General features: G+C 46.3%; 1 protein-coding gene across 21 annotated transcripts in view; it reads right to left on the bottom strand.

The window, feature by feature from the left end:
- Positions 1-16,162, bottom strand: part of ARHGEF28 (Rho guanine nucleotide exchange factor 28) — a 289,007-nt gene that overhangs the window by 32,200 nt on the left and 240,645 nt on the right. For 16 of the 21 annotated variants that reach the window (XM_035713570.2, XM_049103925.1, XM_025446874.3 and 13 more), the window contains 7 exons: positions 15,557-15,648; positions 14,198-14,380; positions 10,471-10,602; positions 7,235-7,335; positions 5,389-5,547; positions 3,933-3,971; positions 3,787-3,834 (listed from right to left, as the gene is read on the bottom strand). In XM_035713570.2, the coding sequence (XP_035569463.2) occupies positions 3,787-3,834; positions 3,933-3,971; positions 5,389-5,547; positions 7,235-7,335; positions 10,471-10,602; positions 14,198-14,380; positions 15,557-15,648 (754 nt within the window). The remainder of the gene's footprint in view (positions 1-3,786; positions 3,835-3,932; positions 3,972-5,388; positions 5,548-7,234; positions 7,336-10,470; positions 10,603-14,197; positions 14,381-15,556; positions 15,649-16,162) is intronic. The other 5 variants (XM_049103933.1, XM_035713573.2, XM_035713576.2 and 2 more) reach the window with 1 other exon arrangement.

Genomic DNA, 16,162 nt, shown 5'->3' with positions numbered 1-16,162 from the left:
ACAACCTACAGATGGGAGAAGATATGTGCAAATGACGTATCAGATCAAGGGCTAGTTTCTAAGATCTATAAAGAACTTATGAAACTCAACAGCAAAGAAACAAACAATCCAATCATGAAATGGGCAGAAGACATGAACAGAAATCTCACGGAGGAAGACATAGACATGGCCAACAAGCACATGAGAACATGCTCTGCATCACTGGCCATCAGGGAAATACAGATCAAAACCACAATGAGATACCACCTCACACCAGTGAGAATGGGGAAAATTAACAAGGCAGGAAACAGCAAATGTTGGAGAGGATGTGGAGAAAGGGGAACCCTCCTGCACTGTGGGTGGAAATGTGAACTGGTGCAGCCACTCTGGAAAACTGTGTGGAGGTTCCTCAAAGAGTTAAAAATAGATCTGCCCTACGACCGGGCAATTGCACTGCTGGGGATTTACCCTAAAGATACAGATGCAATGAAATGCCGGGACACCTGCACCCTGATGTTCACAGCAGCAATGTCCACAATAGCCAAACTGTGGAAGGAGCCTTGGTGTCCATCAAAAGATGAATGGATAAAGAAGACGTGGTCTATGTATACAATGGAATATTCCTCAGCCATTAGAAATGGCAAATACCCACTATTTGCTTCAATGTGGATAGAATTGCAGGGCATTATGCTGAGTGAAATAAGTAAATCAGAGAAGGACAAACATTATATGGTCTCATTCATTTGGGGAATATAAAAAATAGTGAAAGGGAATAAAGGGGAAAGGAGAGAAAATGAGTGGGAAATATCAGAGAGGGTGACAGAACATGAGAGATTCCTAACTCTAGGAAATGAACAAGGGGTAGTGGAAAGGGAGGTGGGCGGGGGGGTTGGGGTTACTGAGGGGGGCACTGGATGGGATGAGCACTGGGGGTTATGCTATATGTTGGCAAACTAAACTCCAATAAAAAATAATTTAAAAACACATTAAAAATAAGAGATTCAGCTTCAAAAGGGATGAATACTCCATGAAAAGACATCTTCCAGAGCCCATGTCCTCATACCAGCTCAAAAGTCGTGGTTAAGAGAATCTACTGTAGAATTCGATACCTCCCTTCAATCTCGTGTGTTGCAAAAATTAGGTCATTTAGGGGACCTTTTCTGAACCCTGCGTCCACAAAGCATGGCATTCAACACTGAAGAGACACGACCTGTGAGTGTTTTCATCAGGCAACACAATCAATGTTTTCATCTCCCAGAAGTTAATGAACTATGCTCAAACTATACCCATTTCTCAGTTAAAATGTAAAAGAAAGAATGTTTGATCCTATGATAAATCAACTCTAAGAACACCTATCCCAGGCCAGCATGTTTAATGTCAGACATCAAAGGTATTCCTGTTAGATCTTGTACAAGACAAGGATGCTTGCTACTGCCACAATTACTTAATATGTTTCCAGAAGTAAGACGAAGTAAAAGCCAAGAAAATCAAATTGATGTAAGTATTGAAGACTAGCCATAGTATCACTACTTTCAAATTTTAACTTTCTATCAGGAATAGTCCAAAGAATAGAACTGTTTAACCCAAACAGCTTTCTTTTATCTAAGAGATGACCAACAGCATGTTCTCCAACAAGAGGACTAATTACTGCAAAAGTGACAAGTCTCCAATTTCATTCATAAATAGGAAATTTTAATTTATCAGTCCTAATAGGAAGGTAAGAAACCTGTCAGAGTGATTGAAATCTCTTATGAATATAGAAATAAGCATAGAAAAAGATTAAGAGATTATCACTGCCCTATATTCAAATACAATAAAAAACTTTAATTTTTAAGATACTTGTATGAGAGCAATAGGCAGATGATCAATAAGGCATAAAAGAAAGAAGTCTTGATGCAAAGTATAAATAAGAAAATATCAAATGTAGCATGACTTTACATTGTTTTCTGGTGAAAACTTAAAGTCAGACTTTATTTTTTTTAATATCCAAGAAGTATAAGAGATGGAGTATGAATGGCTAATAAACCATTATGGGAGGGGGAGGAGTTTAGTTTCGACAGTAACCACAGAAATGAAAATTAAGGTAATTGGATACCTTGACCTATTTTCAAATTGAGGAAGAGAGAGGGATGTTGATGGGTTTGATTATTTGGGTAATATCTATTAAAAATCTAAAAAAAATAATAATTCTAGTGACTTATCCCAAGGAAACACTCAGCTATGTTCAAAGAGATTAGTGTACAGGAATATCTAATGGACTTAATACAGAGGTGTAGTTTTGAAGAACTCGGTAAGTTCCACAGACTTGAATATTATACAGCCACCAAAAATCGTGCTAGAGTAATAGCTGAACCCATACAAAAGTACATTGTTAGAGTGTATATAAAAGGATTCTAAAAAAACTGGAGGGAGGAGCCCCTGGGCGGCTCAGGTGGTTCAGCATCCAATCTTGATTTCGGCTCAAGTCATGATCTCAGGGTCGTGGGATCAAGCCTCACATTGCGCTCCACACTTGGTGTGAAGTCTGCTTGAGGATCTATCTTTCCTGTCTCTTTTGCCCCTCCCCTCACTCAAGTTCTCTCTAAAATAAATAGGGCAGCCCGGGTGGCTCAGAGGTTTAATACCACCTTCAGCCCAGGGCGTGATCCTGGAGTCCCAGGATCGAGTCCTGCGTCGGGATCCCCGCAGGGAGCCTGCTTCTCCCTCTGCCTGTGTCTCTGCCTCTCTCTCTCTCTCTCTCTCTCTCATGAATAAATAAATAAAATATTTAAAAAAAAATAAAAAATAAATGAAATCTTAAAAAAAACAACTGGGACATATACCAACATAACAATAGTAATTCTCTCTGTAGAATCACCAGCTGTTATATTTACTTACATCCTCAAATTTTCCTACCAATTTATATTTAACACTAATACTGCTTTGATAGCATTAAAATGTTTTTAATCTATAAGTTGAGCAATTCATGTATTTGGCCTTCTTGTGCATGAACTAAGGGATCATCCAACCCTGTAATCCTAAATGCAAGCACAACTTTTATGCCTGTCTTTCCTTGAAAGAGAGTAAGCCATTCAATGGTAGGCATTGTAGCCCATCGGCCTTTCTGTGCTCAGCCCTCAGCATAGCGCCCAGCATGGAGAGCGTGCTCAATAAATGCTGGGCGGATGAACAAACAAAAGAATGAAGGAACACATGAATTACTTTACTTCCCTAAAGGCCCAAGTCCATATGAGAAAGTGAAAGTTCAGGTGTGAATTTAAGTTTTCACCAGAAAATGTGAAGTCATGCTATAGTCACCTAAGAGCTTCACTGTAAACTTCAAGCCAAATCATAGTCATTAATATTTTTTAAAGATATGAACTGTTTTATGGTTTCAGAGAAGAATGGTATAAAAAGTTGTCATGTTGCCTGGTGATTACAATACCAGGTGAAGTTCTAGGCAACTAGCGGGATTATGCTTTGGGAACTGGCATTCTTTTAAGATCATTCGCTACTTCTCAAATGCTCTAATTTTTAATGTCTGGGAATCATCTAATAAAATTAATTGCATTACAAGAAACATTCACAAGGTCAAAGATTAGAGGAGCTAAAATATTAAAAAAAAAAAAAAAAGGCAGCCCCCATGGCCCAGCGGTTTAGCGCCACCTGCAGCCCAGGGCATGATCCTGGAGTCCCTTGATCAAGTCCCTCCCTGCATGGAGCCTGCTTCTCCCTCTGCCCATGTCTCTGCCTCTCTCTCTCTGTCTTGAATAAATAAATAAAATCTTAAAAAAAAAAAAAAAAAAAAGATTAGAGGAGCACAATTACCTGAAGGCTATAGAGGAGTCGGGTTAAATTCTGGATCGCTTGTATAATCTGGAAGGTAAGGTTGTAAGAGTCAAATTCTTGAAAAAGCATTCGTTATTCAAAAATAAAGAGAGGATGATGATATATTTCAAGTGTATATAGCTCACCTCTGACTGTGAAGAAACCGTGAAACTTCTATATTCCACCTAAAATACGTAAAAAAATAAGAAAATGAATAACGGTTCTACTTTTGAAAAGCTGCACCTAGTGTTCCAAAACGTACGACCTCAGGTACATCAATTCACTGCCTCAAAACTCTTCTATAGACCCTCTTTCCCTCCAGAAAGCAGAGCCTACAGAATTAAACACCCCCCACACACACACACCTCCAGGAGAGCCTCCATCTGTGCAAACTCTGTATTTGAGAAGCAGGGCGACTTTTCACCCAAACATCCCTTTAAAAAACAACACGGGATGACAGCGGGGAAGCTCTGCACTCTCTCAGCAAGTGACAATATTTACCTTGTGGAAACCACACTGTCAACTGTGCTCTCTGTGACCAGAGTGAAGTTGGCCCCTAGGCCAGGTTGGCTCCCTACATCCTGGAGGCCAGATTTGGAAGCCAGAGAACACCGTGCCTGACTTCTAGCTCCCATCTCCGTGTCCAAGATTCACAAAGCCCAAAGAGCCAGTGGTCAGGAGAGGAAACCCAGACCCAGGGGTGGCCCAGGGGCCAGCACTTCGCTGGCCTGCCCTCCTGGATCCTACTCTGAGACCACTGGACGCATCTGTGATTGCCTTTAGGAAAAGCTCGACCAGCAGAGGCCTTGAGCGAGGCTGGAGACCATCTGCTCCAGGGGGAGGGGGTCTAGGTTTCATTCTTTGTCTCCCTGGTGTATACACTAGAGACACATGTGGACAGTGAGGATTTCCAGTTTCCAGAATTGAATTGAACACTTGTCTATTCATTTATTGCCTGTCTTCTTTCACTGGGATGGATGCCAATGAGTAGCAGGACTTCTTACGTGTGTTTAATGCCGTGTCTGCAAATTTAACAAGGACACCCAGCATCTGACGGACGCTCACACTCCGTCCTATAGACGAACGGTGTGGACCTGCTGCGTGCTCGCCACCTGCCGCTGGGGGAGGCCGTTGGGTTCCCTGCCTTCCTAGAGCCTGTAGTCCCCAGGATGCTGTGGCCTATATCTGAGCAGCTTTAAATCGAACCCACGAGAAACAGCTCTGGTCATGTTCTCCGGTAACTCTGGGCTTGTTCCATTAGTTTAGGCCGGTGACGCTTTGAGGAGATGGCCAGCTCCTTTCTTCCCTGCCCACCCTCCTCACCATACCACCCATCGAAGGTTTCCTTACTGAGCAGAACCTCCTACACAGGAAGGACAAAGGATGGAAAGGGACGTGAAGTCTGGAGTCCAGCCACGGCCCCCCTCCACCATACCGGGGACGGGCCCCCATCCTCTAGCGAATTCTAGAGTTCTCTCTGCCCTGGTGGTTCTGTCCCTCATTACCTTTGTAATAAGAAAATCGTATGCTGTAGAATTTTTATGCTCTGTACAAATTAGAAACACAGAGAGGGGTTGGATTACACCACACGTGATTACTTACTCCCAAGAACCACGAAGCCTGATACAAGCCTGAGCTGTGTAGTGTCCTACTTTTCGTGGAGCTGGCCCTCCCCCTTGTGGTCCCTGTGCAGGGCTGCAGCTGGTGATGGTGACTGACACCCCAGGGACTTTGCCGGCTGCAGCACAGATTTTTAAGACTCTTTCAGAAAGAAAAAAAAAAAAAAAAAAAAAAATTTAAGACCTTATCTTAGTGGGGAAGCTAATGACTAAATACCCATCACATGCTTTTTTTTTTTTTTTTTTTTTTTTTAATGTTTGATTTCTGGTGATCCCTGCTCTGTCAGTTCATTTCCTCAAATGCCTTATTAAAACTCTTCCAGGTAGGCGGGAACCCACACCTCTCAGATTTCACTTACCTTTGACCCCATCATGGAAGAAAAAAGACCTTAGGGGTGGGAGCCGCCAGGATTTCCATTCAAGAAAAGACTATTACTAACTAACCAGCCCTCCTTCCCCGCCTCCCTTCCTCTAGGACAAAGGCAGCTGGAAGCTTCAGACCGAAAAATGAAGTCTGTGCTGAAAGGGATGACCAAAGTAGGAACGTTTTAAAGAAGCAACAAGTCAGAAAGCTTACAGTCAGAGTAAGCAGAGTAAAATATTGCATTCCTATTTTTATCTTGGCCTATGAAGTTTAAAAAAAAAAAAAAAGCGAAACTAAATCACAGCCACATTTGCTTTGGGTTTTTAAAAATCTTTGGACTGAGTGTTATTCTATATGTTGGCAAACTGAACACCAATAAAAAAATAAATTTATATATAAAAAAAAAAAGAAAGAAAACCATCCCCCCAGAAAAAAAAATCTTTGGACCGGGTGTCTCAGTCATATGTAATATATGCAAGAACATATACTATAGAAGTCATCTCCTAAATAGACGGCATGTCATTTTTCCACGTTAGCACATACTGTTATCTGGTAATGTGCCTAATACGAATTTCGATAAAACTGAAACTCCTGAGACCCAGCCAAGCCTGGGGAGGCCAAGCAGCCACCTCCCAGGATCATATTCTCATTCCCAATTTCTGACATCCTGGCTTCATTGGAAGTGAACAGGAAGTTTCATGCATTTAGTGTTTAAGTGAGTGTCACTTGAAAACTATGTCCAAAAAAAAAAAAAAAAAAAAGGCGTTTTGGAACCTATTAGCCCCAAGCCAAAATCAGGTTGATTAAAAGTGTCACACACACACAAAAAAAAAAAAGGCAGCCCGGGTGGCTCAGCGGTTTAGCGCTGCCTTCAGCCCAGGCCATGATCCTGGAGTCCCGGGATCGAGTCCCACATCAGGCTCCCTGCATGGAGCCTGCTTCTCCCTCTGCCTGGGTCTCTGCCTCTCTATAAATAAATAAATAAAATCTTAAAAAAAAAATAAAAAGCAGGTGACAATGTGAGTGGAGACAGGGAAATGAAGGTAAGAGAAGGTGGAGCAGCCATGGGGGCCCAGGGCAACACCGTTGCTGCCACTTTAGCGCCGCCGGACTCCAGGGCTGCGTCCCCAAGCGGGGCCAAGGGCAGCGGGTGGAAGCCAGAGCCTTGCAGGGACGGGAGCAGAAGCGAGACCAGAAGTAAGAGTGCGCAGACACACACACATTAGGGTTTTAAATCCTTTTAATGATTTTTAAACCGTTTCTTGGCGTACACCTACATGATCCAGGAAGAGCGAGAACATCTTGAGGGACTTGAAGGTTAGAAAGACCAAAGCAGAGCACGGACACGGAGAACAGCTGCGGAGAAGGCTCCCGACCCCTCGTGGCTCGGGACAGACCGGGCCCTGGGGTCACGTCACAACACAGAGCAACGGGTGCCATTTACTAGCAAATTGGTTCACAATACCTTCTCCCCTGCATCAGAGACCGCCAAGTCGGTTCCCACACCCTGGGGGCCAGGATCCACATCCCAACAGCCTCTTCCTCCTGTCCCTTCTGTGACTAGTGCTGCAAGCACGCCATCGAGACAGAAACAGAGAGGACATCATCAAACGTCAGCGAGCGCACGTATTTCGTACACGTACACAGCTGACACATATTTCGAGATAAGAGACACAAAATCACGCGTACGACACAGCCTCACACGAGGGGCGGACGCAGCGCAGAGCGTGGAGTCCCTGCCCTCGGGGAGCTTACACGCTAGTCGATACCAAGCTGGCGGGTGGCATCGCCCATCTTTTCATTTTTCTTTCTTGCGGACAGGACCTCCCCGTGATGTTGGTGATGCAGGGAGGGCAGACGCTACATCCCGTGCTTGCTAGCTAGGGAAAAGCCAGTGGGGAGGAGGACACTGAAAACAGACACTGTGGGGCTCAAGCAAAGGCGGGCAGAGCCAGGTCTAAGGAGACGGCTCGGCGAAAGGCTCCCCGGTGGCCGGGCAGGGGCGGCTGACCATGCAGAGGAGCACGGACCCAACGACGGGAGCCCAGCACCCCTCTACGCAGGGCCCAGATGGCTCATCCGGGAGGAGCTCTCGGTCCTGCAAAGAGGAACTCGTCCCCACCTCCAAATAGCTTTATAAAGACAATGTCCGAGTGGTTTTTTTCCCCCCTCACAATACTTGCTCATCCTCTAGATCCACAACGACTTTTGAAATCTGTATGTCTGACCTGTGAAATGCAGAGATGTTTCTAGTCCAGAAGTATTTTTTTTAAGTACCAGACATCGATTAATCTCTGCTGCTTAAATCGTCAAATCTCTGCTGGTGCGATTTTACTTCTGTGTCCACATGACCTCAGTAAAGTCTTATGCTATGCTCGCCTTACGATGATTTAAACTAGATTCCCCAAAGCACTTTCACACCCAGACTGTTATTGGAACCACGTTCAAACAGGGCCCTAGCGAGCACTCGCTCTGTGACACACGGTGCCATCTCTGATGGAGGGAAGACTTCTTCTCCCCATGGAAGTCCTCTAGGGCCTCCAAAGGCCACTTCTATCACAAAAAACTTTTCTGTTTAAACGGTTAACGGCTTCAGATTTTATCAACTGAAAATCAGGTCCATTTTGCCCGAGCCGGTCAACGGTTCTCACTTACAGTGAAGAGACTTTTTATAGAAATGCATCTGGGGATCCCTGGGTGGCTCAGCGGTTTGGCGTCTGCCTTCAGCCCAGGGCGTGACCCTGGAGACTCAGGATCGAGTCCCACATCAGGTTCCCTGCATGGAGCCTGCTTCTCCCTCTGCCTGGGTCTCTGCCTCTCTCTGTCTTTCATGAATAAATAAATAAAATCTTTTAAAAAATCTGATTAAAAAAATGTCTCTGTCGCTCGAAATGCGGTTCCACTGCTGGGTATTATACTTACTTCTCAGAGAGATACCCACGGCATCACCACAGCATTAGCCATTGTCGCTCTCGCCCTCCTCCCCACTCCATGGCAATGGGGACCATCAAACGGGCAAAGGAGTTGATGGTGAGCCAAGGGATCAGATCCCTCTGTTCCTTATTCAGTTTCAGATCTCCAGGACTTTTGAAGGACTAGATTATACTCATCCACCTGACCAGGTAACACCGAGGACTACGCAGGGGAGGCTTCGCTTGGTCTATGGCTTCATATTGCCATACTGGGCTTGACTTAGAAGGACCCAGTCCTGAAAGTTAAAGAACTGGCCCAGTCAGGTACAGACTCTCATTTAAGGAATATTAATCTTTTACCCCCACTAACCTTAATAAGAGAATCCAACCCTTGGGGGCACCAGGGTTAGCCCAGAAAGGAAGAGGCCTTCGGGGGAACAGGACCATGTCAACTCGCCCCTGCCCGTCTGTGAATCCTGGGGTCAGGGCACTGCAAACAGCCTCTTGATGGTTTTGACCCGAGTCACGGGTGTCCCTGGGGCCTCTCCCGATCATGGGGGACATGGTACAGATGGGGAGAACCTCGCTGCCTGGTCTGGAGAGAGGGAAGGTGCAGCCGTGTGCTCTGAGCAGCTGCAGGGGCTGAGTGGAGCCTCCCCAGCTGTCCCCGGGGTGAGGCGGAGGCAGTGGATCCCCGGGGTGTATTTATAGAAGGAACTCCCTCTCTCCATGGCATAACGCGTTTCTCCTTTTAAAAGGAAATCACCCAGGGCAGCACAACTCCCCTGAGGAGTCTGGGCTGCGTCAAAACGAAAAACATGTGTGCACTTTCTGAAAATACAAATGCAGGATTGGATAAAGCAGAATTTGAGAGGACAAAATAATTATTAGAGCTCATCTCAAAAAAGTAAAGTCTTAAAACTGCACGGCCTCCTTGTGTCTCAGTTGACCCAGGGATGCTGTTTAAGCGATTCAGAGACCACTTAAGCCTCCAATCCCTGGCTAATAAAGATGTTTTGTCTTGTGTCTAATACAGGCTGGTGGAAGTCGAGGTTTTTATCACCCAAATACAATAAAAAATATGCTTTTATGCTCTTCTCTCAGAAATCTGTAGGAAATTAAGTATTCAGCTCATACATGTAACATCATTAGGTTCCGAGAAGTCACCTAATTCCCTACGTGACATTTTTCCGTATTTTAAAATATACTGGACACGGTGCCTTTAGTGAATTAAAATGTATGATGACAAAGATCAAGAATTTTCTGGCACTTCTGCCTTTAATCACACCACCCAACTGCGTGTCTGTGGGGATGTTTTAAGATTCTAGTTTTCTGGGTTATGTTGGCTCGGTGGATGCCTCTGAGATTAAGCCAAAGGACTTGCTCTTTAGTGAACTGCAGGGACCCATTTAAAAAAAAAAAAAATCCGAAGTTTAAAAATTCTTTCAAAACCATATTCCAAACTATTCTGTAAGTTTTATCAAAAAAAAAAAAAAAATGAGGCAGGGTCGGGGTTGGGATGGTAACGAAGCTTGCCTGGGTAAGAGAGCAGCAGACCCGCCAGCTGACTGTTCTCGGAATCTCCGTGCTTGGAACACCAGAGTCATGATCTAGGTAAGTCAGGCCAGAGCCTATCTGGTCTCAGGTTTCCTCTCATTTAAAAAAAAAAAAAAAAATGCATCCAGTCTCCTGCAAATAGGGACAGAGCCGTTGCCTTCATTTCACACGACCACTGTGTGTTCCAGAGGTTGTGTTCAGGCTCAGGGGTGAGGCCCGAACTTTCACTTACAGGCTGGAGATGATCCTGGCTCCTCGGGAGGACCCTGTGCATCTGCAACCGCAGGTTCTGCAGAACCCTCCTCAGGTGATGGGCGAGCATCACCCGCTTGTGAGGCCTTCACGGCAACCTGCAGGCTCTCCGCTAAGAAGGGAGAAGAAAGAAGACATGATTTAGAGACCAAATGCACAAAGTTTGATCTAGATCCAGGGTCGGCAAACCCTATGTGGCCTCTGTCTGCTGTTACATGGCCTTGGAGCTTAAAATGGTTTTTACATTTTAAAGATTTAAGTGTACAGATGAGCTCCCCCACACACATGAAGGAGGATGTGTCCCGGAAACTGTATGCGGCCTGCAAAGCCTAAAATATTTACTATCTGGCTCTGCATAGAAAAAAGTTTGCCAACTTGCAATCTAGACTGATACTTCAAGCAGTATTTTATTTTATTTTTTTAAAGACTTCATTTATTCAGGAGAGACACAGAGAGAGGCAGGGATACAAGCGGAGGGAGAAGCAGGCTCCCTGTGGGGACGTGGGACTCGATCCCAGGACCCCAGGGTCACGCCCTGGGCTGAAGGCAGAGGCTTAACCACTGAGCCACCGAGGTGTCCCTTAAGCATCATTATATAACAGAAAATTAATGAAAAGATGCATTTTATAACAGAAAATTAAAAAGATGCATTCTATTAAAAAAAATCTCAAATTTAATTTTCAGTACATCAGTCTGCCGAAAAGCTTTCTGATTTTCAATTAACTTAAATATGATTTTAGGTACACAGATTACTACTCAGTCATAGCTATCCTCCGAAAGAGATTTCCCCACCTGTGCCTTAAAAAATCGTGGTGAGGATCCCCAGTCCTCACCTACAGCTACTAGGGGAAAAGACAGGGAACGTGCATTTTAAACAACAAAGGCTCCTCTTGGGACCTGGTAAGGCTGCTGACCGCCACACCAAGGAAGCGATGTTCCCATTTACAATAAAGGCTTTCAACCTGCGAGGCTACAACCAGGCCACCACCCGCGGGGGGTCTACACGGGGGTCCCCGTGCCCGGCTGCACCTCTGCCCCACGCGCCCACCAGCTCTGTCCCACTCACTCATCCCCAGGCACCCGCCCCCTTCCTCCCACCACCCCCCAGCTCCCGGTCATGCCACTCTCACAATTAAAAGCATCCTGGAACTTTCTACGGATTTTGGAGTAAAAGTGTCTGTTTTGACCAGAGCCCGCGAAGATCCTGCATGCATCCGCGCATGCCCCTCCCGCCCGCGGGTCCCCAGGCAGCTGGCTCCCCCCTCTCGCCTCGGGTCGCCTCCACTGCCTTTCCCGCAGCAAGGCCGCCGCAGCCCATCCTTATTTTCCCGGGATCTCGTGGAGTCCTCTCGTTCCCTGTGGACCGTCCGTGCTCCTTCCCGACGAGCGTTCGTTCCCCTTTCTGCGCTGACCAGCGACACGCACCGGCACGCGCTGGTGTGTCAGGTGTACAGCGTAGTGACCGGCACCTGCGCCCCCGCCGCCTCTGGCCGCGCTCCCTGCTGTGCCTTTCCCAGGGCCTGGGCCACCCCCGGGGCAGCCGTGCAGAGTCTTACCCCCCAGGCCAACGCGGAGCCCGGGGTGGGTGCCCATGGAATGCTGAAGGCGTGAATGAACGAGTGATTCCGTCACTCGTCCCCAACTCAGACAGTCTCTAGGCCCTTCTCAAGCCCTCAGTTTCCTGATCACATAAGGATGACAGATGTCACCATCTCCAGATGCCCCAGAGCTGCTGTCTCGAGGTTCCCGGCCAGAGCTCGGTGTACCAGGGACCAGACTGGATACGTTTTAGGCTCCGTGGCCACGCGGCCCCCGGCAGCTCTTCCCCGTCAGCACTGCAGCGAGAAAGCAGGGTTTGCTGCAGTGCAACCATATTCACAAAAATGGGTGGTGGGACCATTGCACCCACCATCGGGCACCCACCAAACTTTGTCTGCGCCGCCCACCGCACTCTCAGGTGGTGGCTGTGTTCTCTCTCAAACCCATGGTCACTATCAACACTTCCAGACTATTATCCCTTCCCCTGACCCCCTTGTTCTTTCCATTCCCTGCCATCGGATCACACCGCCCACCCTCCTTGTTGCCGTTCACTTGAACGTTCACTTGAACGGCACTTGGCGATCATTTGAACAACTTAGCACCTGGCGCAAGTTTCTCCCTTCCCCAAATGCTCCTCCCCTCAAAATTCCCAGGAATTGCATCCACGAGCATGATCCTTCTGACACCTTGGCCTCAGGTCTCTGTGACGTCATTTCCCCAGTGATCTTATCCTCCGCCCGCCTCAGCCACCAGCTCCCAAGGTTATACCCTCAATGTTGTTATTACCCATACTCGAACTTTGCCCCCTTCTAGTCCATTCTCCGCACAGCAGTCAGAGGGCTCCTTCTGGCACACACATCACATACCCCAGTTTGGAGTAGACTCCAACCTCCTTCCTCGCCTCAATCAGGTCCGTGTCATGTGAGGGGTAGTTGGCTCTGACCCGTCAGCTGCTCTGCACCCCTCCCTTCACTCGACCCGCATGGTCCTCCTTGCGAGGCCTCAGGCTTGCCGTGCACCTGCCTCGGGACCTTCGCCACTTCTCTGTGTCTGCAGCATCCTTTCCCCAGGTGTCTACACGGCTTTTCCGCTTCCCTGTGTCTGCTTGCATATTGCCGTACCAGAGAGGCCTTCCCTGGTCGCTCCAACTCACATACAACCTCCCCACTCAATCCCCCTCCATACTCCCTATCCCATTTATCTTTTTTTTTTTTAAAGATGTATTTATTTTACAGAGAGAAAGAGAGCGTGTGCACATGAGCACGTAGCTGGGTGGGGAAGGGCGGGAGGGAGAGAGAGAATCTCAAGCAGACTCCCCGCTGAGCACGGAGCCCAACGCAGGGCTCAATCCCAAGACCCTGAGACCATGACCTGAGCTGAAATCGAGAGTCAGATGCTTAACTTTACTAGGCCACCCAGGCGCCCCTGTTTAAGTAGGGTTCAGACTTCATTAAAATCTTCATTGAAGCAACTGTCCTCTATAGTTTTCCAAATAAAGCCATCTTTATTATTTTTTTTACTGAAGTATCGTGAACATAGTTCTATTAATTTCAGGTGCACAATACAGTAATTCAATGATTCTGTGTATTCATCAGCGCCCATCATGGTGACTGTACTCTTGATCCTCATCCCCTATTTCACTCATCCCTCTACCACCTCCCCTCTGAAAACTACCAATTTGTTCTCTGTATTTAAGTCTTTTTTGGGTTTTTCTCTTATCTGATGCGTTCATTTGTTTTGTTTCCTAAACTCCACAAACGGGTGAAATCGTATGATAGTCGTCTTTCTCTGTCTGACTTCTTTCACTTAGCATTACAGCCTCTGGGTCCATCCATGTGGTTGCAAATGGCCAGATCTCACTCTTTTTTATGGCTGAGGTTCTATTGTATGTACATGCCACCTTCTCCACCCATTTACCTCTTGAGCGACACTTTGTTTTCTTCATAGTACTTGACACAACCCGACACATCTATTTCCTTTTATTTTGCAGTAAAATTTTGAGTTGTACCTACTGGAGTGTTGGTAGTGTAAGGTGTGGGGGAACACCTTATGGAATGTGGACCATAGCGCAGTTGGAACTTTGTCTTAGGAGCAAGACCACAGGGCATGGCACGTGGAATAAACATTTCCTGAACTTGTTAGACGAAATAGTTTTGGAAGCAACTTACCTTCTCTCAGGGCTGCTGCTAGTAATGAGGCTGCCTGGGGAGGCTCCCCTGGGTCAGGTTTGATGAGGAGGTGGGGCTCTAGATGGACATCCTTGAATCCACTCAGTTCTCCAAGTTCAGCGTAGATATGCAGCTTCTCCTCCAAATATGCGCAAATCTGTTGGTCTTGGTTACTGAGTATTTCTATGAAACAGTATTTACCATGGAAGGTTATCGGATGGATACAGCAACTGTATGAAAACCCAAGCTCTAAGATAAAGAGGTTCCTCGTCCGCAAGCAGTATGGTCTCACGGGTCAAGTATGAGTTGTTGGGGGTGGGACGGAACCAGGTTCAACTCCTAGTTATTCCACTTAGTGACTAGAGCCTCCAGCGAGTGACTTAACCACTCTGAGCTTCCCCTGTCTTTTCTGTACATTTACTGTACTCCGAAAATGCTGCTAATTCCAGAAAAAAAAATTGCATGACTATTCTTTTGTTCAGGCTGTTTTCTATTAAGAGTAAATGCTAAGCTCGGGAATGAAAATTGAGGTGGCTCTGTTCATACTGACTGGTGCCCACAAGGGAAAACGAGGCAAAAGGACTGAAGCTACTTGGGCTTCAGCCCATCTTGGTTAAAGCCAAACCTACTAGTTTATGTTTTTGTTTCTAAACATCCAATTTCTTTGACCATCTCTGCCTGTATCATTTTCCTCTGATCCTAACACATCCCAACACTTAAAATTCTTCCAGTTTAAAGGGGCCCTGACCAGCATCTAATTCCAGGGCTTCTCAGTCTACCTCCGTATCACCTGGGAAGAGTTTAAAACACTGACATCTACAGCCACCTTCCATAGATTCTGAGTGAACTGGATGAGCATGGGGCCCAGGCATCAGTGTTTTTATAAAACTTCCAAGGTAATTCTGTTGTCCAGCTAGAGATGAGACTTCCTGAGCTAATCTGAGTTCCTTAATTCACAGACTTGGAAACTGACGCGCAGAGTCAAGGGGCTCCTCGTCCACACTCACACAACTATGACCTGACAGTGTCGGGACCCCGATCACACCACTGCACGATGACTCCACCACCTGTCTGCACCACACAGCTCACAATTCTTCTTTCATGTATATTATGTGCCCATTTTTTTTTTTTTTTTTTTGGAAAATGTGTTATATCTTAAATCACTAAGGAGGAAGGAGGGAGACAGTTGTCTCATTCGAACACTCCTCGAGCCAATGCTTTTTGTCCTGAAGAGTGGTGGGTGAGCCTCAGGCACATAGAATTAGATTAAACATTTAATCACAACCCTCCCATTCATGACCCAGGGCTTCCTCCAAGGAGAACACCCCAGCCAGGGAAGCGGAGATGACCGCACGGTACCTTGACATTGCTGGATTTTGGCCACTCTTGCTTCAGCTTTCCGCCTCTCTTCATCAGATTCACTTGTCCTTCCCCCTTCTTCTTCTGGGCAACTTGAAAAGACAACAGTCAAAACAGACAACTGAAACCAAATCCAAACATCTTTAGGTTCGTTAGTAAGACGTGGGGACTTGGTGACAGCATTATTCCGAAAAGAAAAATTCAGCATAAAGAAAACCGTTCGTGCCCTCAGGCCAAGATATCTGGTTTTCTTGAGTATACAAAGGACCTTGCACAACACATCACTCTCAGAGTCAGAAGTACAGGATTACTCAAAAATCCAAACACACACACACATACACAAACATGCGCTCACGTACACGTGGACCCCCACACCTTACACTACCAACACTCCAGTAGGTGCAACTCAAACACAAAGTTTTGCTTTCTACTACATGCGTCTACTTCTTAATGGGACAGAGTGGAGGGAGTTGGAGGAGACAGAGGTAGGGTGGCAGGTCGGGTGGGGTGCAGTTGAGGGGGAGGAGTTTTACAAAACATCATTCCAGATCCATCTCATCAAATTACCATTAAGAATGCTCACCCCCTTGGGATCCCTGGGTGGCG

Source organism: Canis lupus, chromosome 2 (assembly GCF_003254725.2).
Source record: "Canis lupus dingo isolate Sandy chromosome 2, ASM325472v2, whole genome shotgun sequence".
Taxonomy (NCBI): Eukaryota; Metazoa; Chordata; class Mammalia; order Carnivora; family Canidae; genus Canis; species Canis lupus.
The sequence above is the reverse complement of the archived record's forward strand: the minus strand, read 5'-3'. Positions and strand labels throughout refer to the sequence as shown.